This window comes from Macrobrachium rosenbergii, chromosome 6 (genome assembly GCF_040412425.1).
Source record: "Macrobrachium rosenbergii isolate ZJJX-2024 chromosome 6, ASM4041242v1, whole genome shotgun sequence".
Lineage (NCBI taxonomy): Eukaryota > Metazoa > Arthropoda > Malacostraca > Decapoda > Palaemonidae > Macrobrachium > Macrobrachium rosenbergii.
This window is the reverse complement of record NC_089746.1, coordinates 30,031,079-30,059,011: the sequence shown is the minus strand read 5'-3', so window position 1 is coordinate 30,059,011 and position 27,933 is coordinate 30,031,079. Positions and strand designations below refer to the sequence as shown.

Sequence of the window (27,933 nt, the reverse complement as noted above, 5' to 3'; positions counted from 1 at the left end):
AAACAGAAGTGCCAAAGAACTGTTTTGATGCTTCAAGACGAGAGAACGAGACTAGCAATGCACATAGCAGATTTGGCTGTCAGGCAAATCTTTTGCAATTTTTCTGTAGTTTTATCAGAATCACCTAGTTACAAGAAAAAGGAGGAAGAGAAGGGTGAGGCCGGGAAGTGGAGAGAGAGAGAGAGGAGAGAGAGAGAGAGAGAGAGAGAGAGAGAGAGAGAGAGAGAGAGAGAGAGAAGAAATACCTATCAACACTTAGCAAAGATCAGTTACAGTTTTATCTAAGAAGATCGTGGAGATTCCTAACAACTGTAGGCTAACGTTTGAAATCAGTGCAACTTTGAACTTCAGAATTCAAGGCCGCTTATAGGTAAGCTTGAGGTAAGGAATGAAGGACTTTTCATCAAATACAAAAAACTAGTAGTTAGTACAATATACCAACTGGTGTATTTATAGCATTATTCATAAGAATAGTTTTCATAAATCAACAGTACAGTTCTCAGCATTTTTTAATGAAAAGCATTACTATTTCCTTTACAACACTAGTTTAGGAAACTTGCTATCACGAATTTTTATTCTCACTAAAAATATTTGAAAATTAATTTATTTTGAACGGAAATTCAGCAAGCTTCAACGTGTAAATACGGTACATTTATGTTCAGTGTTTCATCCGCAGTGTTAGCCATCACGGATAAAACAGACTTTGGTGAAGACAACAACAATTACTTTCATTGTCATCAACGACTTCATGACGTACGACCGACAATGCATAATTTCCCCTCTCGCAAAAAGTGAAGTTGTAAGACTTAAATTTAAGTCGGAAATGAGCTTTTACATATGACAAAGTCATAAGCAAAGTTATTTTATAGATCTTGATAAAATTTATATTCAATCTGGCCAGGCGGATACATGATTAATCCATGGAGCATATGTTAAATCCTCTATGATAGTGTGGGAAGGCGGGAATTATGAAGTGGCTGATAATGGTGGGGAGAGATGATACAAAACCTTTCCATGAAAATCGAAAAGTACATCCAAAAACGAGGAAATGTAGAGTATTATATCTTTATGATATGATAGTTCTGAGTCTGACTGACACACCACCCTCAGAAATGATATCCAAAATCTTTATTTATTTATTTACTTATTTATTTATTTTAGCTGACGGTAAATATCTGCAGCTGACATCACTGAATGCCCGCAGCTCATGCTGCTCAGCACCCACAATAGGTTACAATTCAAAAACGTCGGCCATTTAATATCAAGATCGAGGATCCAACAATATCAGCCACGTACATTTACTGCCGGATAGAAAAAGAAGACTATGGCTACCTATTTCCACCTAGTAGAAAATGTAAACCACGGGCAGGTACAGCTGATGAGGATCATACGAACCCGACTACTCCAGATTAGTATCCACGGCACCAAAAATTATGTTTGGTAAGGATGTATCCCCCTACTGAAACTGTCGCTCTTTTGGAGTAAAACGAAAGAGGCAGCCACTTTTAACTGGAGACCGGCTGATGCAAATTTTGCTAAAAATGAGATTGAATCACGTGTAACATTGATAAAGCTTACTTTTAAGGCTAGCGAAGAGTCAGATTTTAAAAAGCTTATCTGTAAACATTTCCAGAAAGACAAAATATCAACTTGTCCAAATGGTTAAAAAAATTTACTGACTGGTCTATATTCACCTAGCGTATAGGTGTAAAGTCTTCAACTATGAAAATAAAAAATGCTACAAGTAAATTAACTACACTAATGAAAAAGTTCATGAAACAAACACAAATTCATTAGAATCCTAAAATCATAAATATGTAAACTGCTCATCTCAAGGAAAGCAAAGCTGAGCTCCAACCAAAAATGAAAAAAAAAATAATACTGTCTAAACTTCAACGTCCGGAACGCCGAAAAGTTGACTTCTGAGTACCTGGGAATGAGGGAATCTTACGGTGAATATGCTCGGTGGGTATAAACAAATAATTGAGTTATAAAAAGAAGCAGGTGTTTAAATAGCCGTCAGGGTAAAAGAAAAATAAATTTAAAAAAAAAAACAGATGGATTCCTCTTAAATTCAAAATCAATGCAGCGAGTTAATTTAAAAAGTTTAATGGGGGTCTTTATAACAGTATCAGAGCTTTGGAAGTTCCCACCTTTTTTCTGTTTCGATACTACCTTTTTTTTTTTAGAAGGGCATCCTCTATTTTTCTATACAAGTTCAACGCATGTAAGGGTTTAGAGTGCCCCTAGAGTGAAATATTACTGTAACAGTTCATCTCATGCTCAAGTTTCACCAACTCCTTTTTCAAGTGAGGTCCAGCATATTACTAGACCCTTCCCTTCACCTGCCTCCCCCTACTCTCTGCTCCGTAGCTTCAGAATGGTCTCCATCATAGTCCAATAATCTGTTCGTAGGAATTTCAGAGGTCTGAAGTTGTCGAGACCAGTGACAAGACAAATAAATAAGAAAAAGGAAAACATCTCCTTTAAAAATAAAACCAAAAAAGACTAAGATGGTAGAGAGAGAGAGAGAGAGAGAGAGAGAGAGAGAGAGAGAGAGAGAGAGAGAGAGAGAGAGAGAGAGAGAGAGAGAGAGAGAGAGTTGTCTGCAATCAAACAATGTTGTACTGATCTAACCTATGGCTGCAAGACTTTTATTAAGATATAAAGACTTCGTTCCTAAAACCTTCGGTGTTCTCATTCTTTCTTTCATCCTTCATAATCAAGTTTGCAACCTAAGCCAAGATTAAGAAAGGATAAGTACAGATCAGAACAGCAAAAATGCAGAATTGGGAAGTTCTCTTAGATGTGAGAAAGTAGAGTTTAACATGAGAATACTCGCACTGTGGAAAAAGATAAAAATGAGAAGGAAGTTTAAACAAGGTGAATGATAAACTGAAGGGTGCATAAGTAGGGACAATAATAACAAATAGATCTGAAATTTAAAACAAGATTTAAAAAGAAAATTAAGCACGAGGAGAACGTTTTAGCAGAAAAGACATTTATACTTGTAACATATAGCTTTACTAGATTCTGGTGTATTGCAGCTCAGGACAACTCAAAGTAACAGACATTGCACTGCTAAATTCAGATATATGGGACAACATTTACATGGGAAAAGAATGTTATATATAAAGGAAATTTAATCAATTAGGCTATAGCCTAAACGTCTATTTCATAAATGATTTTTAATTAATAAATATTAATACACAATTTACCAAAATAACCAGATTTTCTACAGTGCCATACATGCTGGGACACAATTAACTGTACAGGTCCTTCGAAGAAAAACTGCAACGCACAGTGAAATGCCAACATTAACCAAGAGACACGAGAAATATAAATCAGAACGTTAGTGTCTGTCTCTATCAACGAAAGCAAATATTTAGAAAGAAAAGTTACTACCTGACACGAACCAGGAAGGAAGAAACACAGCGGAAAGGAACAAAATTTCCAGGTTCTTGGGACCATCATCGCCACGCCATATCTCCAGAAGAATAACCAGCATTCGTCTAATGCTTGTTTCAAACACTTCAATGTTAGAAGGCAATGGAAGATTCAGTAGTACAGATATTCCTAGTGGGTTTCGTATTTCGGAGTCATTTCTTAAAATCTTGAACATACATCAAGGTCATGATAAAAAAAAATTCTTCGTTGAATGGAGGGAGTGGATTTTATTCGTTTTGATGACTTGGTGAAGGCAGCAAATCAAATTAAAACTTGCACTTTTTCTTGTTCATATAATCTTATAAGGACCAACTTTTCTGTTTCGTTTGAGGCTGGGCTAGATATACATGAGGCCAATTTATGCATATACTGAAGTCCAGTTGTCATATTTATTTCATCATATGTCATACTTATTTATACTACTCATGGCTTGATATGTCAATTGTCCATGAGGCCAATTTTTTATGCATATACTGAAGTCCAGTGGTCAATAAATCATTACTCTTAGCAGCATTTTCTTCATTTTGTAGTTAGGGTTGAGGGAAACGCCGACTTCCGCGGGTTGTTTAATGCTGAATCCCTACTGGGCAATTAATTATCTTTCCTTAAACCTCAGTTTTATATTACTGAAGAGACTGTAAGAAGAGACCAGAGTAGGGATTATACTGATAGGATACCAAGTTACTAAAAAAAAGCTATCATGTTGCAATTTACGAACATTACCATAACTCTAGGTAATTTGCTGAAAGAGAAGATAAATAGGAACTACTGATATCAAATTAATAAAAATGATAAATATTATGTAACTTTGATATAGAAAAGGTTATTCTAATTTTCTGCTAATAAATAACAAAAAGGTAAAAGCAGGTAAATAAGACTGATTAATAGAACATTCAATTAAGTCTACAAAAAATGCAGTCATAAAAAAACTGAAGCACGGCAAAGATGCCAGAAAGAGGAGGACGTGTTCATATCTCGGATGATACAAAGAGAAAAAGGAAAAATCAAGAGGAAAACATAAACGGAACAGACCTACAGTAGAAAATGAGAATTAATGGTTTATTAGGAGTAACGGTGGAGCAGGGGGCAGCAGTAAAGTTTCCTTTAAAGACCACTTTAGGTACACACTTGCATTACCGCGTTGTCTGGTGTTTCCTAAATGTGGTTTCTTTACATTACCTACAAATATTTCTTTGTACGCTTTTGTTCCTTTTTTTTTTTTTTACTTCCGTAGTTTTTTATACTAAATGACACGTAACAATCTTTTACTAAGGGCACATTCAAGCGTAGCAGTTTGTAAAACCGAAAACTTATGGATAAATTATGAAAGAGTACTGGGAAATATCATCATCATCCTGGAACTGGAACGAATCTGACAACTATATGAACAAAGTAGGAATGAAACCATAAAAAAAAAATCATGCAGGTATTTAAATATTAAAAGTGTAAAGGTCTTTATTAGTGAAAAAAGCTGTGAAATCATCAAAAGAAAACTGTTGGAGACTTGTTAACGTCACGAACTCTGACAACCCAGAGACTGACACCAGTCATTTGGATCATAAGTAACTCTACAAAATTTTGAAGATTTTGGGTACATCGGTTCACAATTCGTCCTGTAATAAGGAACGACTTACAGAATCTTCCCTCTGAAATGAGCAAGCTGAGGAATAATGGCATGGTTTTTGTCTTCTCAAAATTTGCAACTGTTGCACATTGTGGAAAACGTTACATTTTCTCCCAGTTTAAGATTTAACTTCCCGCATTCCAAAAGGTTAACATGTACGGATTTCTACAATTTTCGGTGATCAAGGGAGGGTTTCAAGTCCTACTTTTGCTTGGTTAACCTTAATCTTATCGTACATGAACCTTTCCCATACGCATCTATACTAACACACATTTTATGTCTATACATATATACATACATATATATACACACATATATATATATATATATATATATATATATATATATATATATATATATATATATATATATATATATATATATATATATATATATATATATATTTATACAACCATGACAGTAGCAGTCCAAGTCGATTGATTTCTCACTGTGATTACAGTTTGTCTCAATGAAGAGGGTCATCCTTATTCGTCGTTTATGCAACGTTGCTAGCACAAAGGGGTCAACAGTCCCCCGCCTAGGTTGCTCCACTAGATTTGTTATGGTAAAACGTGTGTGTCATATGCATACATACATACATACATACATACATACATACATTATACACACACACACACACACATATATATATATATATATACTGTATATATATATATATATATATATATATATATATATATATTATTTATATATATGAATTATATGTAATATATATACTGTATATTATAATGTATAATGTATATATATATATATATATATATATATATATATATATATATATATATATATATATATATTATAAATTTGCAAGAAGTCGCTAAAAGCCAACCTTTAGAATGTTAAGAGTGAGTTTGTCGCTGCATAGCCGACCCAAGTTGACCTAGATACCAACACAAAACTTATCAGTGTTCTGATCTGTCCCTTCCCCTTACCTGGGACAGACATGTGGATGGCACGGTCAAATAGGGGCAAGGATAAGAGGCAGTGTCGCTCCCTTAAGCAGCTTAAATTAACTAGCTGCTGCTTAAAGCAACCATTCTATGAGGCAGTGATCACGCTGAATTGTCTTTCCACCGGACACCTGGGGAGATGCAAGCAGATGGTCAAGACACCTGGAAGATGACACATCTTGGGCGCAGTCACCATACGGGCCCGACATCGGGGCCCCTACCCTCGGCAGATGCCTTAAAAGGAGCCAGTACAGGGAGATCTTTCCCCCACCAAAATCACTTTCATGCATCATAATAAAGTTTTCATCTAACCTACCCATCTCACAGACTCATCAACATAGAGTTACAGGCTGCTCTAAGAGCAAGAGCCCGTGCTGGCACAAGGCCAGCTAAATCTGAAACAACAACAACGGAGATCTTTGCAGTTAGCCAGACACGCGCGGGAGATCGCTACAAGACGCTGAGACGCTGAGTTAGCAAAATGTAAATTATCGGTTGGCAGAATTTGAAAGCTTCAGCAGGCAGACCATCGCAGCCGGGCGATTTATAATTAGGTAGGTTGTTTATGGCATCGCTGATGTTACCTGGCGTAATACGATCGGAGAAATGAAACTGAATATTGTCAGTAAGGAGGTTATTTACATCCCTTCGGGAGTCTTGATCGCCTATGCAATTCAGGATAGTGCTGAAGTGATCGCCCCACATTCTTAGCGATAGCCTCGTCACCGACGGCTTCTCCCTACTCTCTGTGATAGCTTTTTAGTTTTGGGATTTAGGGACTGAATGTCCTTCCAAAGACGGGGGTAATCGCCAGATTCTAATTTTCTAGACATTGCAACAGCTCTCAGTTGCTTTTCATTAAGTCTGCAATGCTTAAGGGCAAGTCTGAACTGCGCTCTCGCCTGCCTCATTAACAGTTCAAAGTGTCCTTCCCTCGGGCTACCATTTTGCCTCCACAGTAGAAAAATTTCTCGTGAATGTGTATATAGATCTTTAATCAAGTCATTCCATCCAGGTATATTAAGAGAGTTGCCTAGATGAGATCTAAAGGTATCCCTGCTGGAGGCACGCATAGCGGAAATTATATTCGAATAGAATTCTTTTAGGTTTCTTCTATGATGGCCGTTTCTATATTTTGGGTTAGTGCACAGTAAGGCGTTTGCCGGTTGAACTACTGACCGCAGCCTGGTTTCCGTGGTTTCCCTAAAGGATCTGGTTTTCTGTTGGTTTTTAAACTCCCATTTAACAGCAGGTGGGTGATCAGTTAGGGGGTTCACGGTAGGAAGGGATGGGCTACTGAATGACACCTGTAAGTGGGTGTGATCACAGCCCATTGCAAGATCGTAGCGAATGTTGCAGGTCACAACAGGATCATGAGTTGAGGGGACGTGATGCAGTGGTCCAGCCAGGAGGTTGTAACTGTGTCCGTTCTATTTTGTACATAGGTATATGGAGGGAGGGAGGAGCATTACATCGCTAATTTGGAGAGCGTGATTTTGACAGACGCGAGTAAGTTCGTTATAAAATTGTTTTGCGGGGTGAGAATTAAGGTCCCCAATCATACAAATATGATCAGCAGTAGAATCGTGAATAATGCTGTGCAACTCGCCTAGGATCATGCAGTATTGATCAAAATTATTGCTCTTTTCCCAGGGCGTATAAACATTAATTATTGGGATCTTAGAGTCCCCGACTATCACCTGAAGCCCCAGCAATCTATCACTCCCATAGTCAACACAGTCATCATATTGTCAAGCGATTTGTGCCACAGGAAAGAAAGGCCCCCTTTCGGGCGACCGGATACGATGTGATCTGTAACTTGCATCGATGAGGTCGAGAAAGCCCTGAAGTCTTCATGCACTGAATCGCAGATGGCAAGGTCATGAGGCCAGAGGAGCATTTCTTGTAATGCAATGATGCCCTTTGAAGTTTTTACAGAACATGTTTAGGGGAGGATGTTCCGCTCAAGGCCAAAAATATTCCAAGAGATTATATCTAGTGTATCCATGGCAACTCAAGAAGATGGGAAATTAATGAGTTGATCATTTGGGTGAATGGGAAATGGCCAGCCGGGGTGGGCATTCACTCGGCTTGGGAGGATGGCTGGCACTTGTGGTAGAAGGCGAGTCTGCGCCTGAACCCCTACTTGGGGTGTCAGTAGGTTCCCTTGGCGGGGTGTTGGGTTGGTTCCGGATTAGGTTGTATCTTGAGACTTTTATATTAGGACCGAAATTCTCGCCTTTAAGAACACCGAGGTGTTGAAATAGGCAGGTAATCCTGTAGGCCACTTTATGTTTAATTTTGAATTTTGCATGGGAGTTCCTGGGAGATAAGAGGGTCGGAGTCGTTAGAAACTTGACTCTCTACTATGGCGTCTAGCTTCACCGATGAGCGTAAATCGTTAATCACAACGTGACATCTCTTCTCAGGTTTCGGGGTGACGTGATTCACGAATGTTGGGCTTCGGTTCAGCGGACAATCGAGATGTTCTTTTCTTTTTTCTGCTTGTTTGTGTCTGCCAGCCCCCAATCCCCTCATGATCAATCACATCTTCATCCACGATGGGGGATTTGGGGGGGGGGGAAGAGATAGGGTCGGAAGACTCACGAGGGCTGGTGATCGTCACTGGAGACCTACCTTCCACCAGAAGTACTGGGGAGGGAGAGGAGGTGGGGTTCATCGGTCCCCTCCGATAGGTCTATAGGTGATGTGGGCGCTTTGTCCGAGGGATAGAGGGCAGTTCGCTCATGGGAGGGTATGGCCATCTCGACTTCGCGTCGCACCCTCACTTCTCTCGTGTTGTTGGGAGGCGAGGAAATAATGGATGCCTCATTCAAAGGAGTCTGGTGGCTTGCTGTGCTGGTTTTCTAATGATTCCTGCAATCCTTTGATAGCATCCCAGATCCGTGAAAGATTGTTATTTGTTTCCACAGTTTTAAGACTGTCGAATAATTCCTGTAATCCTTTGATCACGTCCCAGATCTGTGAAAATTTGTCTTGTGCTTCCTCAATTTTTTCTGAGGTTTTGTCAATTTTTTCTGAGAGGGATTTTGCTTTTAGAAAAACATTTTCTGCCGTATGGTGCACTGCAGGTAGGCTTAGATCAGCAGGCCCCTTTGGAGGCAGATTGTAAGGTGTAGATTTCCACCGAGCAGGTCCTTAGCCACTTAGTGATATATGATATTTTCTTGAGAGGATAAACTTTTCGCGGGTCGTTCCTGGAGAATGGTTTCTGGTATCAGGTCTTTGCATTTTGTATACGCAGCGTTAATTTCCTCATCGGATAAGGCTGCACTGACAGACTGTATAGTAGACTCGACAGCGGAACGGTTCGAGCGGTATTGTATAAAGTAAAAACTAAAGACAATTGTTCGCGAGTACAGAACTTGTGTGTGGGGCCCAGGTATCGTTAGGTGCCAGGGTCACTGGCACGACGGTTGGAGGTTGGTCAGATGACATTTTTGTGGTAAAGGGAGGGCCAAGCACTGACACATACACAGCACTCTATTACCCATTTCCCAGAGCCAATAGGCTTCGAGAAGTTGAAACTTGAAAATTTCGAAGGCACTGATTGGGGCAGAATGTAGATTAATATATCTGCAATTACACAACACTTACCGGCTTACGCGCCGGTATTCTGCCTTCTGCGAGAGGTATAATCACCAAGAGCGAAAACCCTAGTGTTTGGTAAAAAAAAAAAAAAAAAAAAAAAAAAAACGCGAGAGAGACCTCCAAAACGTCCGTCCCCGAACCATTTTTCTGAAAGTGAGCTGCGGCACCCGAAAAGTACCAAATTATTTCATGTAGTATGATTAATATATGCCATACAATACGTACCAGAGAGAAATAAAAGCAAAGCTGATTCACTGCGTTAGTTTTAGTCTAATTTCATCTCCACAAGAAATTATTTTGGCCACTGTTCCGCTGAGCTAAAGGGAAGAACTCTACCATTCTCAGGGGTATCCTAATTCCTATTCCTGATTTCTCTCAAGTCACTGTCTCACATAATAATTCAGAGGGAATGAAATCCTCGGTAGCTTCTCCTTCCCTGAACAACCATACTTCGGCATAATATCTGAATTAGTGTCTTCACTATCGTCTATAATCTGTCGTCTTTTCTGTCTCCTTTTTTCAACATGCCTTAGCTTAATATGGGGATTACGTTGCCGTTCAATCGGCATCTATAATTAAAACAAATATCCATAATACCTTAGTTTTAAATAGAAAATTCTAAATTTTCTACCCATAATCAGAAACGAGAGTCAAAAAATCAGTAAATGTTCCTTACTATGACGTCATAAGCTCTGACGACATCAGCGATGAAGGTTATTAAGTGGCACATATTCCCTGATTTACGGTGATAAGCTACAGACTGTGGGATGAGATACATACAAGAGAAAAAAAATAGAAAACATTAAGACCAACGAAGTTGAAGAGGACACTCACATACTTTTTATCTTAATTCGGAAGTTATATTAACTCTTACTTGCTCTTCCTAAATTTTCTGTCATTTTATCCTTTAATAAGAATCTGATATGAGCTAACACCAAAAAACGAGAATTACAATATCTGATTCCTTTCGAAGTCCAGATAAATCATTCTTATTAATATTTCTACGCTATTTTTAATCTTTCGAACATTTAGCACTAATATAAATCAGTGAGTGAAATCTAAGAAGTGATTATTTCGGTGCATCGTACCGTATCGAGATCTCCTACGCTAAAAGTAGGCCAGAGGAACCTACCGACCGGGAAAGGGGGCACTGGAGGAGGAAAAGGAAAATGTTGGAGATAGAGGTAGATTGAGGGAGAGAATGAGGAGGCGTCGCTGTAGGCGTGGCTTTCACTCTCTCTCTCTCTCTCTTTTCCTCTCTGAGCTCCTGCTATAAAGTGTGGAGAGCCACTGGGCCGATCATTCCCCCCTCTCCTCGCCGACATGTTGGGTGGTTGTGCTGCGGTGCCAGTCCGTCTCCTCTTGTCCCCTCCTCTGCTCCTCTGCACCATCAACGCCTTGACCGCACTTGTCCTCTTGCCCTCCGCCTCCCAGGCCCACGTCCTCCCGCAGGAAGACGCCGAAGTCTCCCCCGCCTTCAGATCGCTCCTGCCAAGGGCGCCACTCGCTCGAGACGACGACTCTTTGGCCACGACCGGTAAGTGCCGATCAGAGTTTGCCTGCCACCTGTTGAGGCCCGTCATGACATGAGGGGTCGCGCCGGAATTCGGCCCTCACCTGTTTGTTGGTGGGAGCGGGTTTCCGGATGCAAGTGAAATAAGATTCGGATTTTGGAGTCCAATTAGTCTGACTTTGCCGGCTGAAATGCGGATAATCCAAAACTAAGTTCTGAATTACTTACGCGGCTTAGGACGCAATACCATTAGTTATTCTAAACAAAAATATTTAAGCAAAAAAAATTTTCGGCTTTAATCTATTAACCCTATTTTATCAAGTTGAAAGAATAAAAAAAATCCTTTAATAATCTTTTTAAAATTCTTATTGAAATAAGAGGATCTTTAATATCTTCCGTTCACAATATATGATTGCTTTAGTTGAGTAAAAAAAGTTTTTTTTTTGCTTACCAATGTAAAATAGAAGATTTTTAATCTCTACGCAAACTGCCCCCAAATCTTAAATTCTAACTTTTAATGTATTTCTTGTATATCTTTAAGGACAATCTGGTGAGTGACAAGCGCCGCATTAGGGTTCAGACGTATGATAACATTTCTTTATGGACAAAATATAAAAAAATTTCCATAACTTATTTTTAGATTCTATTCATTTTATAATGAAGGGGAAAAATCTAAACGAATCTTTGTGCATCCAAAGAAAAAAAGCGAAAAGAAAAAGACAGGAAAACAAAACAAAAAGCTTAAATTTATTATATACTAAAGGAAACGAGAGAATCGACTTCGCAAATACATTAAATTTGTTTCTCTTTTAACATTTTTACGTTTTCGTTCCTCAAGGCTGAAATATTCAATGTTGGAGATGATTCAGTAAAAGTTTCAGGTTCGGAAAAAAAATTATTAAAGGTTTAGCCGAAACTACAATCTTATTTGATTTTGCGATGGCTGTGAAGGTCCGGCCATTAATTGTTACATACTTCTCATACATTCGTTAATTTGTACACACATTCGTTAATTTGTACACAAAATAACGTGAATAACATTGTTCCTAACTGAGCTAAAAGTCACAGATGTGTATTAATATAACGTGAGAATTCCAAAATTCCATCTGCCATTAAACGAAAAAATTCTTCAAAGTTTTATTTTTTCGCAACATTTCTACGCATGCAGCTTCCGCGAATTTTTTCAAGCATATTTTACTCTTGTTCGTAATCTTTCAATGTCCTTTGTGAATGGAAATATACACCTGAAGTTATGCACAATCAGGTACGCAAAGACTGACCTCGCTACCTTTTCGATTTTTTTTTTATTTATTTTTCGTTTACAATCGTAATTATGAGACTTCATTTTCGATTTTTTTATTTATTTTTCGCTACCTTTTCGATTTTTTTTTATTTATTTTTCGTTTACAATCGTAATTATGAGACTTCATATGCGATATTAGGGTTCTTTATAATTCGATTAGGATTTTCATAGCGCTTTCTCTAGGGTGTATGATTTCAAAAGATACTTAAATACTCCCAAGTGCCGCTATATCCAACCACCTGAATGAACCTACAGAAACACCCTTGGAAGGCGCATTTAACCAATTGGACGCTGTGCATATGGACAGCGCCCGTCTCTTGTTTTCTAGCCCCTTGGATCGCTTTTGGCCTACTGCCCAACAGTCCAACAAACTAGAAATGGACACCAGCATATGCTCAGGTCAAGAAAAAGAAATCGTAAGGCTTTCGGCCTTCTAGCGCCAGCCGCTCCAGAAAGGATAAAAAATATGGTTAAAAAAATGTGCCTATACTTTATCATCACCATCACCTAAAATTCGAGCGGTTCAAAGGGCCTCCGTGAAACCCGTCAACCATGTCTTTCCTGTAGTGTCACTTCCACAAATCTCCACTCATCCTTAATCTCTTATCGTGCAGTCCTTATTAAAATAAGTCTGGGTCTTCTAATCCTCTGGTGCCAAGAGGACATATCCAAGCCATCTCCATCTCCCTTTCATCAAAATCTCATCTACATAATTTCGCCTCTAGTATCATTTCTCACTATCCTGACATCTGACTCCTAATATTCTTCGTAAAGCTCTAGTCTCATATTAACAAAATCTTTTAGAAATAGTTTTACTGTCATACTAGGATTCATAACCGCGGAGTAATACCGAACCTACTAGGCTTATATGTATGATCTTTCGTAGGCAATTTTAGCCTATTTGATTCCAAATTTTATCCCGCTTGCTCCTTGTCTGATTTACTTTTCTTAGTCTTCCACTTTATTCCATTGCAAACTCATCATTTCGTTTACACTCTGTCCTGTTTTTCTTAACTTTATTTTAAGTCTCACCTATAAATATCACACACCTTTGCAACACCCAGAATTTACTGCAAATTAACTTGACAAGACTCCTTTCAAATTAACTTTTGCGTCTGTTTCGCTCACTGATAATTTCATTTAGTTTTATTAAATATTGGAAAATGGTCCCTTCAGTCATATAGTAGGTTTAATGAACGTTGTGACTAAAATAATAAAGAAATAACGTCGAGTGGCTTAATAATCACATTCCTCTATGGGACAAATACACTTTGGAGAAGGATGAGGAGATCCCGATATGTCTAATGGGCCGGGTAGTGATGTAAGTTGTTTATTTGTAAATTTATGTTAACAATGACCTACTTCGTGAGGGTCTGAACCCCCGACTGGTGAAACACCAGGCAAATTCTACGCAACCACTGGTGTTACAGTGGTCAGGCATTACAAATCCCCGGAGAGGTGGTAAATGCCTAATTACACTTCCATTTTTGTTAGCCTATCACATTCACAAAATATACAGTCCTTAAAAGCCATAACATTTGGCTTCTTCAGATTCCTAATTTCTTAAAAACAGTATCAGCTTGAACCTAGCAGATGTATTACGCACGTTTGTAAGAATGCATCTTTTTAAGGGGAAACAGCATGCAAGCAACTCTGCAGAAATTAGGAAAAACTGTTCATGCTATTATTACTAAACATTTTAACTGTACAGCATCTTACAACGAAAATTTTTTTTTATATCATTATGTTATCATACGACTCTGGCAGTACAAAATACACGGAGATCCAGTAATTAAAGAAATAAATTTCCCCCTGATCACATATATAGTGTACGGACTTTTAATATACATAAGTATACACTTTTACACGAAAAATAACTTAAAAGAACCCTAAAGGATAAAACTGATGTATACTCATCTTACAAAGAGATCTCAGGTTTAACATAATTTGATCGTTATTGAAGAAGCAATTAATGCAACTTTGATTCATACCCAGATTTAAACTAGATCTTCACCGCTAAATGATGACGGTTTTCATGTCGCGGAAATCTCCGAGCAGTTATAATATTTACATTGTCTCTGTCAGTTTTTTTTTTTCATATCTGAATTGCCTACCTTTTTACAGATCTGAGCAATAACTCAATAGACAATTCAGGATTAAGTACTTCCCTTATTCCATTTAACACTTATTGCGTAGCTTTATTGGTGCTTTCTCATTCCCCGTCGATTTAATCCGCTAATTATGCAAAGCTTAGCTAATGGAAGAGCTTTACAAATTAGTTTTGATAACCAGGTGCACAGTACCGCAAACGACGAATTCTGTTCAGACGATAAATATCTCTGAAAATACCACTGTGAATGCGAAAGGTAAGAAATGGATTGACAAGCGTAGTCAGTAAAAGAGACGTGAATATATGATAATATATTACTATATGGATTAAAAACACGAAGCAATAACGGTTTCATCACCAACTCACTGCCCTTTGAAATGTAAAATTCAGAACAACGTGCAGGTCGTTACTGTAAAAGCTCATCTCTCGAAAGCCCTCGGTGTAAGCAAAGTAAATTATGCCATTTCCTTTACGGATTAAATGTAATTTTCTTTGAATTATGCTATTTTCTTTACGGGTTAAATACCAATTTCTTTCAGGGTGCCATAGCCTCCCTTGCATCGCACTTTTTTTTTTTTATCTATGAAATACGGCCATTCTATTTTCTCTAAGTCTGCTAGGTAAGTTCAGGCTTTGTAGCTTGCACGCTTCAGTCGGTTTGAAAAGTTCAGAGGTCTACACCAGCGCCTATTCAAATTATCACCCATTTAGCTCAAAACCCAATCAGTCAATCTCTTTCCAACCTAATCAACTTCGCGCTGCTTAGAAGCAAAGCGCGATGTACCCGATGCTATTCCACGTGCTATTCTTTGCATGCCATCTAGTGCGAAAATCTTACACAATATTTGGCATACGAGGATATGTGTGCACGGTGTAAGAAATCTGGAAATAGTATGCGAGAATGTATGTACATACCGTCGTATTCAACAACAACAAAAAAATAAAGAGGAAAGGATGCTAATAATGCCCTTTACCCGCGGTCTTCCAACTTGTCCAGAGCTTGAACTCGTGCGAGAAAAACCAACACGTTGGAATGCGTTCGATTCGATATTCGAGCTTAAATTCGCTCGCTAGAACATGGTGCAAATTCTCGTGCAAGATCTCGCCAAAGCAGTAAATCAAACGAGAAATAACATTGCACACGTCCAGCTAAAGAGTCGTTCTTACAAGAAGCCGGAGAAATCTAACCCACCAACCAAGTTGTCGCTCGTTAAACGACACTGTACTCTCATTAATATTAATTATACTGGTATGTAAATGGTAAAGATGCAACCTATTTCTGGGTAGAGCTTCCGTAAGAGCATATCGTAAATACCACACCCTGAAGGGAAGAATGCTATAATGTATACCCCTTTCTAAAAGGATAAAATGACATACTGATATAACGAGCTAAAGTATCACGAGATCTAAGTTGTCTCCAGCGAGAATCTTAGTAATGTGAACGTCGCGCTTAGCATTCTGTAACCTCCTATGAAGTCGTGCTGTGATCAACAGCGCATGCTAAGTTTCTCTTAACTATTCGTTTTTAATTTTTAACGACGTTTATGAGCTTTGCTATTAACTGTGCTTTCTAATCCCCATTTAACATTCTTGAAATTAGCTTTCCCCATATTTCTGTTTTGTTCTCTTGAGACTGGTTTCAATCATTTTAATTTATTACAAATATTTCAGCACTTTTTCACTCGCTATAAAACACATACTCCTGCTTATTGATAATCACCATCTAACGATAAAAACTACTCATGATTTCTGTTGCAATACTTGGAAAGGACTTTCTTCTACTGGCCTACCAGTACCTGAACCCTACACGAAAGTCGCTTATATTATCCAGACTATCCTGGGGGTAAAAAGAAATCTGGCTGAACTGAAACAGCACTACATGCCGTATAAATAAGTATGTCTTAGTTTAACCAGACCACTGAGCTGATTAACAGCTCTCCTAGGGCTGGCCCGAAGGTAATATTAGATTTATTTTACGTGGCTAAGGACCAATTGGTTACCTAGCGACGGGATCTGCAGCGTATTGTGGAATCCGAACCATATTATAGCGAGAAATGAATTTCTATCACCAGAAATAAATTCCTCTTATTCTTCATTGGCCGGTCGGAGATTCGAACTCGCGGCCAACAGAGTGGTAGCTGAGAACGGAACCGGCTCTTCCAACGAGGAACTACATGCCGTATAAATAGTAGACTTCAACATTAGACTTGTATCCTATGAATGTGGTCAATCTCGAAGTTAAAAAGGCGAAACTAATAAAAATACAAATAAAAGCTTAAATGGAGAATCCCAGCAGCAGTACCTTCCCCAATTATAGGCGATTAATTGTTACACTAAGAAATGAAGTCGGAGCCAAAAGAAGCCATTCTAAACAATGTTTAGAGAGAAAAAATAATTGAACAACGGCATAAAGAGGCACATAAACAAGCAATATGCTTTAAGAACTTTAACAGTGGTCTAAATGTATTAAGTTCATATTTGTAATTGAAGTGGGTAATTCAAGTCTTATATAATTACAGAAATGAATGAAAAACTTGCTTTATGCTCAAAATACAAATATATACATATACTGTATACACGGGCATAACATATAAAACAAGCTCATGTGCTGCTAAATAAATACAGATATAACCATACATACATCATATAAATATATTACGTCATTTGAAAAATCTTCCCGACCTTATACTAATATTCACCGTTGTAAGTAAGAACAGGATCTAATTTGTATATTGCTTCATCCAAATTAATAGTTATTTTACTAAGGTAAATGCAGCGCAGCCCGTTTCAGTAACAGCTCTTTCAGCGCAATCTGTTCTTGTACATATTTCGGCGGCATCATCCCATCTGATAAGTGATTGACATAAGCTCGTATGCAAATTAAGTGCATTACTAGGATCATCACATACGACATTGAAGCGGCGTTGCTATCGCCTTTTTCGACAGTTTTCCACAACAACAGAACTCGTATACTTCACCTTTATTAATAAGGATCTTTCTCATCAGATTTGTTCTTATTACGAGGGTAGGAAATGTCCGTAATATATCCAAGTACGGAATGGAGAACCTAAATAAATTCTGTTTTCCTCATTGGTATCAACAGAAAGCAAGCTTTTCTGACAAGAGTAAGACGGCTGTCAATTTTATTTTCTTTTTTTAATTATGAAAAATCGTATAAATGTAGTCTATCTGTTCGCAAAAATATTGATGTTAATGTTGAGCACTTTACTGATTTTAAATGCTAACAAAAGGCATTAATTATATGGTTATTATTTACATCTTTCTTGTAAACTTTAAACTTCAAAAGATTATCTTGGCGAAAGATTGTGTCATAAAAGGCGAAACAATCGTGTTTTTCATCTGACTTCGAGGAGTACTTGAACACAGGCGATATATGTGTAAGTACAAACATTCAACCATACTATGCACGGAGAGGAAAAAAATTAAATTCAAACTGACAAGGTGTTCCATGTGACATTTCGAAACAAGTTGCATCGTTAATCTGAAGGTAAAAAATTGCAATTGTTTTGTCTTAAACTAAGGACGTTTTCTTGTGTGTTCCCATACCTCTGCTGTTTACTCTTACAACGCATGAGTTTAAATTTTTTGTAATCTAAGCCTACCAACATATGAAATTTGGTCTAAACAGCATCGTAATCTTTGATAGGTATTTTACAAATTTAAGTGAATTCTAGCATTATGAATAAACATCCTTCGTTTTGAAGTCTTTATTTAGAAACTAAGAGTAAACCTCAGTTTTTTTTCAATTCTTTATATGAGCTATAGTAGTAATCAGCAGCTGATACTACTCAAGTTGATTCTAGGGTTTTGTTGATTTCAGTGCCTAAGAAGCCAATTTTATCCAAGCACAGTGGCTTTCCAAGAGCACTTACAATGGTCCTGTATATTAGATGGGGTTTCTCCACATCTCATAGGCCGGTGTATGCGTGGATGTCACGAAAAATAGGTGGTTTAAATCTGTGGTAAACTAATAATAAATCTTAACATTTCTCCTAGCTATAAGAACCGAGATTTGGATCAACCTGTCTATGGCTTCTTGCTTACCAAAATGGCAGAATTTCAGGAAGCTGATCCACACTAAGCTGGCAACCGTCTTGATCTTGTATTCACAAATGTTACAGGGACTGTCTTGTGGAGTAGGTGCGCTATTGGGCTCAACTCAGCATAATTAAGATTAATGTGGACATGAATCAGCTTCTCCCGGATGTTCGGTTTTTTCAAGGAAAGTATATTTGAGATCCCATGCCATTTAGGATGGTATATCTCCTTGATCTTATTGAGATCAGCTGGAGCAATATCTTTGGAAGTCCAAATATTATCGGGTGATAGAATGACCATCTCATCACCATTATCGAGAGGAGAATTCCTTCTAAAATCCCCAGTTGAGCCAAAGTTTAATGTGGCAAGTAAGCGTGCCTACCATGAAAAACAAGAAGCTTATCATTTATGGTGGAACAATCGATCAGACTTTTTGTGGCGTAATTTCACTGAACTTAGAAGTCAAGCTCAGGTTGTCAATGTCAGAGCTGAGAGTATTTATAATGAGGGTGTAAAGAGGGTGTGAAGATCTTGCTCGTCAATGGTCAAAACTCTTTGGAGTTGATTCTAGCATTCCTCCCCTTGCAGGAGTTGGCTTAACTGCTGTATTTTGTCCTCAACAGAAGGCAGAACTATTGGCTCAGGCATTTGTGAACTTCAATGGCCTTCAGATCTAGAGAAGTCAAAGGTTTCCTTCTGCAGCTTGTAAGTCACGGTGGCATAGACCGTGACAGGATCTTTCCCGTCTCTTTTAATAACACTGCCGATTGCGAATGCTTCCCAGAAATTCATTGGATTTTAAACTTTTCCCACTGTTTGTAGGAATGGTAACATTGCTGCAATACCTAAGTGACAAAGTCCATCGTCTTGCCCCCCAGAATATATGCTGATTTCAATTACCCCTGTTTTAGTTATGGTTTTTGAGAAGCTGCTTTCTAAGCACATTTATAGGTTTGTTGAAGATAATAACCTGCTACCAGCACTGCAGTTTGGGTTTCGTAAAGGTCTTGGTACTTGTGATGTACTCTTGTCAGTATTTATCATCATGCAGAGTACTTTAAGGAGGGTACAGAGGCAGCTTTTGACTGTTATAAAGCATAAAGCACTTATCTTCAAACTAATATTACTGGAAGCTGGTGGATCTTTTTTTTAATACTGTGCCTTAGGTCTGTGGTTGCAGAATCCTTGAACAGAGATCTAGAATGTATTCATGAGTGGAGTAGGCTTTGGGGCATGAAGTTTAACCCTTCTAAAACTCAAAGTATGATAGTTAGTCAATCCTGAACGCTTTTGTCTTTGCATCCTGATTTGCATTTACATTTTACATTTCAGTAACTTTTCAAGATTTTAGACACAACTTTTGATAAGAAATTAACTGTTAAGAAAAATATGTCTAATATTACTTCCCTGTTAAGCGAAAGCAAATTCATTCTTGCTTTCTGCTGACATCTCCTGAATGCAAGTGTATCCATTTATCTTCTATTCCCTAATTAGTTACTTATCACCTTTCCTTGTAACTTCCCTCTTTTTGCAGGCTGACTTCCCTTTGAAGCCTTCTTGGGCTCATAGTCTGTTGACTCTGGCCTTATGGGTTTTCAGCTGAAGATTTAAAGAAAGAAAGATAGAAAGAAAAGCTTACTGTGACTGGCGCAAGCTCATACCACCAACCGCTGGTTACAGCTCAAATGCTAGTCAGAAACTAGAAAAGCTCCAGCGTTATCGACTAAGGATATTTAACTTCAGCTAATAAAAAACCTGAGTAGTGATTTACTTTCAAGATATTATAGGCACAAACTCCAATATGATTATGTGAAATACGGCTGCCTTTTAAGCAATAGCCTTTCTCGAGTGTCGATAAAATAATGCCTTTTTACTTTTCTAATTTCTATGTGAATTATGTCACACATAAGAACATCACAAACGACGTAAAGCAAAAAAAAAAAAAAAAATTAGCTAAAAAATATCAGGTTTGTGAAATGACAGATGGACAATATATAAGTTTAATTACTTTTTTTCAGTACTATGTACTGCGGAATGCACTTTCAAGAAAGGTAGAGCCTAGAAACTACAAAATCTAAATGGGTGACTAGCTTCAGGCGTCGCAACCATTAAAAAGGTTAATGCAAACACACCAGAAATTCCTCTGATGAAGTAGAAAAGAGAATGATTTTTTCGTACGAAGTATTTAAAAAAGTAAAGCCAGAAAAAGTTTCGATCAATAATTCATTACACTAATGTCCTCACGGCCCTTTTTTAGTCATTCGTCTTATTTCTAGATAAATATTAGTCTCATAGCCGTTGATAAAAAAGCAAAAAAAAAAGACAAATGTTAATGGAACGCTGACAGAAATATAAAGTGTGATTCAATTTCATTTCTATATTTAAACTGTAGAAACGTCTTTTTACCGCAGCAATTACAAAAAAAAAAAAAAAAAAAACATCCATCACATAACGCAATGCACTAACATCGACAAAGCGAGAGACTTTTATCTTTTAAAATGCATTCACCATCTAGTTTACCGTAAGCTCCACACTCATCAGGTACACCAGCATCAGTTTTTATTCCTGTCACAATAAAATGTACTTTTTCGCATCTACACATGTAAAGCATATGTTTATGCAAGATTATGCCACATCATGACATTAGTATATATAGTCATATTCATCTTGAGCTTTTATTCGGTCTGCTTGTAAGAGAAAAGACAAAAAAATAAGGCCTTGAGAGAATGTATGTTCTAAACATATACACCAAGAATAACCCCGGCAGTGAGACTCTACCGGTAAATAAAGAAATAGATAATAAACGTTCAAACTCCACCAGGTGCATAAAGCAAAAATTCAATTGGCACCAGTTTCAGTTTTTAACATTTTAAATACCAACAGACGTGGAATCGTCCTCCTCACTATCATAGAATAGAATACATAATTTAGGCCAAAGGAAACTGACAGTAAGAAGGTGCAGAGGAAAACCTCGCAGTTGCACCATGAAACAATAGTTAGAGGGGTGGAAAGTCAGATGGAAGAAAGAGAATATGAACAGTACAAGGAATGAAAAGAGCTTGCAGCTAACGGCCGAAGGAACGCTGCAAAGAACCTTGAGTAATGCCTACATTGCACAACGTGAGGTGCACTGACAGCACTAACCCCCTACGGGGACTCCTCACTATCATTATTCAAGCTTACTTTTGAAGGCCCTCCTGTACAGCAAACAGGATAGATATACAATAGACCAGCTGTTCGATATACACAAAAGAGAAAGAGTAAATAGAAGGGCTCTTGATAAGGCATAAAAAATTATAAACAAAACCCTAAGGAATCATACCTAGATGATCTAGGTATATGAACAGATGTGAAAGAGGACCATCTATGGTAAGTACAAAAAAATAAATAAAATATAAGGAACAAGTTGCCCACTTGCGATATCATGAACTCGAGACAAAACTGACTTTCATGAACAAGCTAAATGAATTAAACACTGAAATGTTCAATACTAGTGTAAAGTCATTAGACCCCAGCGAAAAAAGCGAAATATTAGCTATAAGGCATAAGTTAATAAACTTTCTGTTGAACGGTTAATAAAAAAAATACCAGTTGACGAATATGCAACTTACGTATTTACATGAACCGGCAAATTTCCTCCGTAATTTTCATTCTTTTAGCTCTAAAAATGCTTAAGATGTGCAAGTCTTACATGAACTGAAAATGAAAAAGAAGAAAAATTCAGCTATGCTTCGTTCTTTGATATTTGTTTAATATTCAACTATAACCTCTGTGAGAGTTAATCTCCCGGTGAATGACTTTTGAGATGTCGAATGAATTTCTTTCCTCTTTTCTCTAGAAAAAAAAATCGATTGAGCGCAGTTATAGAATTTTATCTCCTCTACGACCTTTCAAATATCGAAGTGAGGGTTCCACAAAAAAAAGGTGAAGATATATAAAACACTATTTTTCATTCCTTTGGATTGTCCCCGGGATACTCAACATTGCTTGCTCCTTTCGTCCTCTTAACGAAAGATGATCATTAAGCAATCATATTCCAACAAAAGGTTTTCTTCGGTGTAATTTTCTGTGTAATGCACATCGTTTTACCTTACGGTTTAACCTTGGTCTTACCAGATATTCACTATTCAGCCAGAAAATTTTGTCTGATCAAGAAGTTTGTTTTCCCTTTTAGAATCATTCTTTTTTGGATCAAAACACAAAATCACTCGCTCCGCTTGAGCAAGAAGTAATAACTGGTCTTTTGATTGCTTTGAAATGAAAAACAATATTTTGCACATTTTGTAATCCTCATCAGAAACGTGAAGAATTTGTCTTGGTAGAGCTTAATTGCTTTACTGTCTCTATTCTCGAGCTAGATCGAAATACTTCTTCCACTCTCGATCAAAGGAGTCCTTCAGAACAAATATTAACAGCCATTATTAAGAGTCGAGAGTAATGAGGTCATTTAAAAGTATTCCTCAATGGGACCCATATTCCAGCCGGTTCTACTAGTCAGGTATTACTGTATTTCAACAACCACCCAAGCTTTCGTGGGTCCTGATTTTAAGTGTTCCGAAGTTCATGGTCACTTAGGACAGTACTTGAAACAAACTAAAGAGTGCTTGCAAAGCTCACTGATCCAAAATGACACAGTAGTCTACAGCATGCATATCTAATTAATCGATCTAATTACAAACTGCTTGCTTGTATTGTTTTGATTACTGGAGCCAGCTTTCCGAGAGCGTCTATCGCAACATTGGTTTCCTTAGAACATGATCATTAACCCTGGTGTTATTATAGTGTTATATGTTCCTTAGAACATGATCATTAACCCTGGTGTTATTATAGTGTTATATGTCTGTTATTAAGTTTACATAACCAGTAAAAGAATCATTTCATATAGCCTCGTATGGAACTGAACAGACACGTTCTGAGACGCCATCCGAAACGGGATATAAAGCAAGCATTAAACTAGGATACAAAGATGTAATTTTTCAATTTATCACAGAGATATGTATTAAAGGATCGCCGTCATCCTCCGTGACTTCGCAGCCTTGTTGTGCGCAGGCATTTCAGTCCTTGGATAATCTTTAGTAATCAAACGTCTGATATGGTGAATAATTATTGTCTTACGTATAGACTAGAAGAAAAAAAGGACTTAAAACAAATGGCATGGTATTGTAATTAATGAGGCTGAATGAGTGTTGGATGCTGCTCATGAAAATCTATCGTAACTGGTGAGAGATCTTGATAGTGTATGCAACACGAGTCACGTTGCAGATGGTTGACAAACGCCAAAAGAAACTAAAAAGACCGTATCGATGCTGCTGAAACACAGTCACGAATAAACAGCAATTCATTCTCATCACACAAAGTATAGTTAACTCTCGGAATAAATTGTTCCGCTAAATTATCCTTGTCGATTTGGGGAAATGAACAATTACGCTTTTGCTCTATCAACCGGAATGTTCTTTGAAGTGAGGCGAACGCTCACGTTAAAAAAAAAACATAAATATTATAACATATACTCCAAGTTTTATGTTATTTATTTACTTATTTAAGAAATCTTTTAGGGCATTTTACTGACACACATACACACACACACACACACTATATATATATATATATATATATATATATATATATATATATATATATATATATATATATATATATATATATATATATATATATATATATATATATATATATATATATATATATATATATATATATATATATATATATATATATATATATATATATATATATATATATATATATATATGGATTAAAACAGTGATTAAACTATTAGTGGGTTTATTCTAAATAAACGAAATATTCTAAGACGCAAAAGCAAAACTGACTCTCGGGAGAAACAAAGTTTATTGACAAAATCCGAAATTCTTGATAATGAATAACATTCCAAGTTCAGTTACAGAACATGAAAAAACTCTTGTGCCTTCGTGATCATTAATCGAAATTAAGAAAAGATCCGAGATAACAATTCTGAGATAAAAATTAAATTAATACATATTGAATCATACTTCCAAAACAGGAATCTTCAGAGACCTTTTACATAAAATTATGAGAAACTGACATTATTGCAGACGAGATTGTTTCAAATATAATAAAGTTCATCGACATTTATGATGAAATAACGAGAGAAAATGGATATCACAGCCAAATAGCACATTTCATACATAAGACATTCCATTGACTCTTCAGATAAAATTGTTAATGAATGGCTTTCATTAAGGCCATTTATTTAGCATGAAATAACAGGTAGGTGTTCAGGCAGTGAGGTCACGAGTGAAAATTAACTGCTTATTTTCCCCAGAATATGAGAAATGAGCAAATAACGGAACAACGCTTTACTAACTGGAGAGATCTCCGTTATATTTGAAATGCAAAAATTAATGAGCTGTCAAGCTTGGCGGAAATTATTAAAAACCATGAGGGTGTTTTTTTTTTTTATAAAATAAACTGCTGATCAATATTTTACCTACAGGTAATGGTGACCACCTGTTAGACGAATTTGAAAAACGGTTATTCTGTATGGTTTTTTTAACAACTGATTAACTGCTTGACAACAATGATGGTTATCGACACAACTATACAATAAAACAAGCCCTAAGACTATATTACAAAAGCTCTCCAAAGAACATGATGGTGTTAGAATAGAATATAGAGTTAGGCCAAGCGCTGGGACCTACGAGGTCACTCAGCGCTGTCACGGAAATTTGAGTAAAAAGGTTTGAAAGGTGCAACAAGAGGATAACCTCGCAGTTGCATTACGAAGCAATTATTGGGAGATGGTGGAAAGTAAGATGGAGGAGAGAGAATATGAACAGAGGTACAGTCAAAGGAATGAAAGGGGTTGCAGCCAGGGGGCCGAAGGGACACCGCAAAGAACCTTAAGTAATGCCTACAGTGAACCGCATGAGGTTTACTGACGGCACTACTACCCTACGGTTTGACGATGCCACGTCAGTATGATAATTCCGTAAGTAAAAATGACGAGCTCTCAGTTCCGAGTGACAAGGAGCAGAAAGCAGAGCGACGCCTCTTGAGCCGTTCATCACAGTCTTACGGCAACAATTTAATTAAAAGGTAAAAGACACTTTAATTAGTTAAGACTCATATCTAACTTCATAATTTAAGAATTGTGAAGTCTCTTTATAATATAACAATTTAGTAATGCTGTAATCCCATTACATTAAAGGAGGAGATATATACAGGGTCTCAAAATGCAAGACATGGGAAATATTGCAGCCTACGCTTTGAAATAACACAAGAATTCTAACGTGAATATCTCTTTAATTTTAGAATGACTTCCAACGCACGATACGGTAAGCAGCTCTGAGGTCAAATGTTAACGAATTCGAAAAGAAGTTGTATCTTTTGGCATTAAATAACGATTTAGTCTCAGAAGAGCATTACGATGATTACAACTTAACTGGGTCGTTCGTAATTTCTAAGAGAGGGTCGTTCCTTCACAACAAACTGACATATTTCGTCAACCAAAGAAGTCTTATTGGTGGAGAGTTAGTCGAAAACAAGATTTCCCTAGGATACAAAAAAAAAAAAACAAGTAAAAAATGAGCCGCAATCGAGTTTTCTGCATAATCAAGGCCACCGAAAATAGATCTCTCTTTCGGTGGTCTTGGTATAATGCTGTATAAGCCGCGGCCCATTAAACTTCAACCAAGGCCCTTTGGTGACTTATCCCATATCGTTGTCTGAAGCACGATTATGGCTAACTTTAATTTTAAATACGATAAAACCTACTGATGCTAGAGGGCTGCAATTTGGTATGTTTGCTGACTGGAGGGTGGATGATCAACATACTTATTTGCAGCCCTCTAGCCTCAGTAGTTTTCAAGATCCGAGGGCGGACAGAAAAAGTGCGGACAGAATAAAATGCGGACGGACAAACAAAGCCGGCACAATAGTTTTCTTTTACAGAAAACCGAAATGCAGTAACAAACTGTGGTCTAAAGGAAACTGAATGAAATTCATAAGTATCTGATGTTCACTAAAACATTACCAAGCTGTCAGCTTAATGCGTTAATATCACTAACCTGCATGGACTAATCACAGGAAGGAAAATAATGTAAATGGCTTGGGTAAGTTTGAAAAGCATTCAAGGTGATCTGGTATATCAAATTGAAGGCAGTTAGCGCAGTTAACGAATGAATGTGACAATGACCACTGCCTTGTTCCTTTGGAACCACCACGCCTAGAGAAGGCGACAGCTTATCGCTGACAGAAAATTTAAAATCTGATATTTCCGGAACCTTTGGTGTATGAAGCTTGAGATAAACGGGTTGCAGAAAACGAAGTAGAAACTGGACTGAGGTCAATATGACATTATATATAATTATTCAAGATATTCTTCGCTATATTTTACTGAAATACTCACACTCAACATTAAACAGGAATAAATCATAGCTATTGTAGCCTAAAAGTATAAGCAACCCTTCGACACACAAAAATAAATACATGAATATATAAATAATGTGATAATGCTGTGTATTGATAGAAACAAGAAATATTTTTCATGCAAAATGATGTTTATCCCATCGTGCCAAAATGATAGTAATTGTTAACAAAAAAAAAAAGTCTAATACTAAGCAATAACAACGGTATCCAAGGTCTAGCTATTAAATAAAACCTTTGCAGTTCTCCAGAGAAAAAACCGTTAAAAGACGACCCAAAGCTTCAGCTGAAGCTAAGGCTCCCTTCACGCGAAAAGTTAATGATTATTTGTCTCAAAATTAAATCACTTGTCGCCAATCGCGAAACCCAACTTTGGTCAGATTTTCTTAAAAGTCCACACACACAACATTTTGCATAATTCTGTTGACAAACAAAACAACAAAAACATATCTATCTTTCATAAGTATTAAAATAGTCACTTATTTTGTACAACTTGAGAGTATATCGAGACTACTGAAATATTTCATGGACAGTAGTAATCAACAGGCTAAAGATGACGAGGAAAACAAGTCAAGAAAGACTTCGTGCTACCCAAGTTTGGTCTATAGGTTACGCCAAAGCAATCCATGACAGTTAAGGTGTGGCTGGTGTAGCCTAATTTGTGTTACGAAGGCATATAGGCTATGGAGGGAGGAATTCTTACCGTCATCTTAAGAGAGAAGTGACTGAGATGGTGCTTACAAAGAGAGAGAGAGAGAGAGAGAGAGAGAGAGAGAGAGAGAGAGAGAGAGAGAGAGAGAGAGAGAATGTTGAAATTGTTTACATAAAAGCAACACCGGTTTAAAGACTATGTAAATAATCTGAGCAATA

At 37.3% G+C, this 27,933-nt stretch overlaps 2 protein-coding genes across 4 annotated transcripts in view; one reads left to right on the top strand and one right to left on the bottom strand.

The window, feature by feature from the left end:
• MED21 (mediator complex subunit 21) overlaps window positions 1-27,933 on the bottom strand; it is a 215,570-nt gene that overhangs the window by 122,730 nt on the left and 64,907 nt on the right. The window lies entirely within an intron of this gene.
• Window positions 10,816-27,933, top strand: part of LOC136839412 (uncharacterized) — an 84,549-nt gene continuing 67,431 nt past the window's right edge. The window contains exon 1 of one of the 2 annotated variants that reach the window (XM_067105418.1): window positions 10,816-11,191. In XM_067105418.1, coding sequence (XP_066961519.1) covers window positions 10,978-11,191 — 214 coding nt within the window. In that variant the 5' untranslated portion in view covers window positions 10,816-10,977. The remainder of the gene's footprint in view (window positions 11,192-27,933) is intronic. The other variant, XM_067105419.1, reaches the window with a different exon arrangement.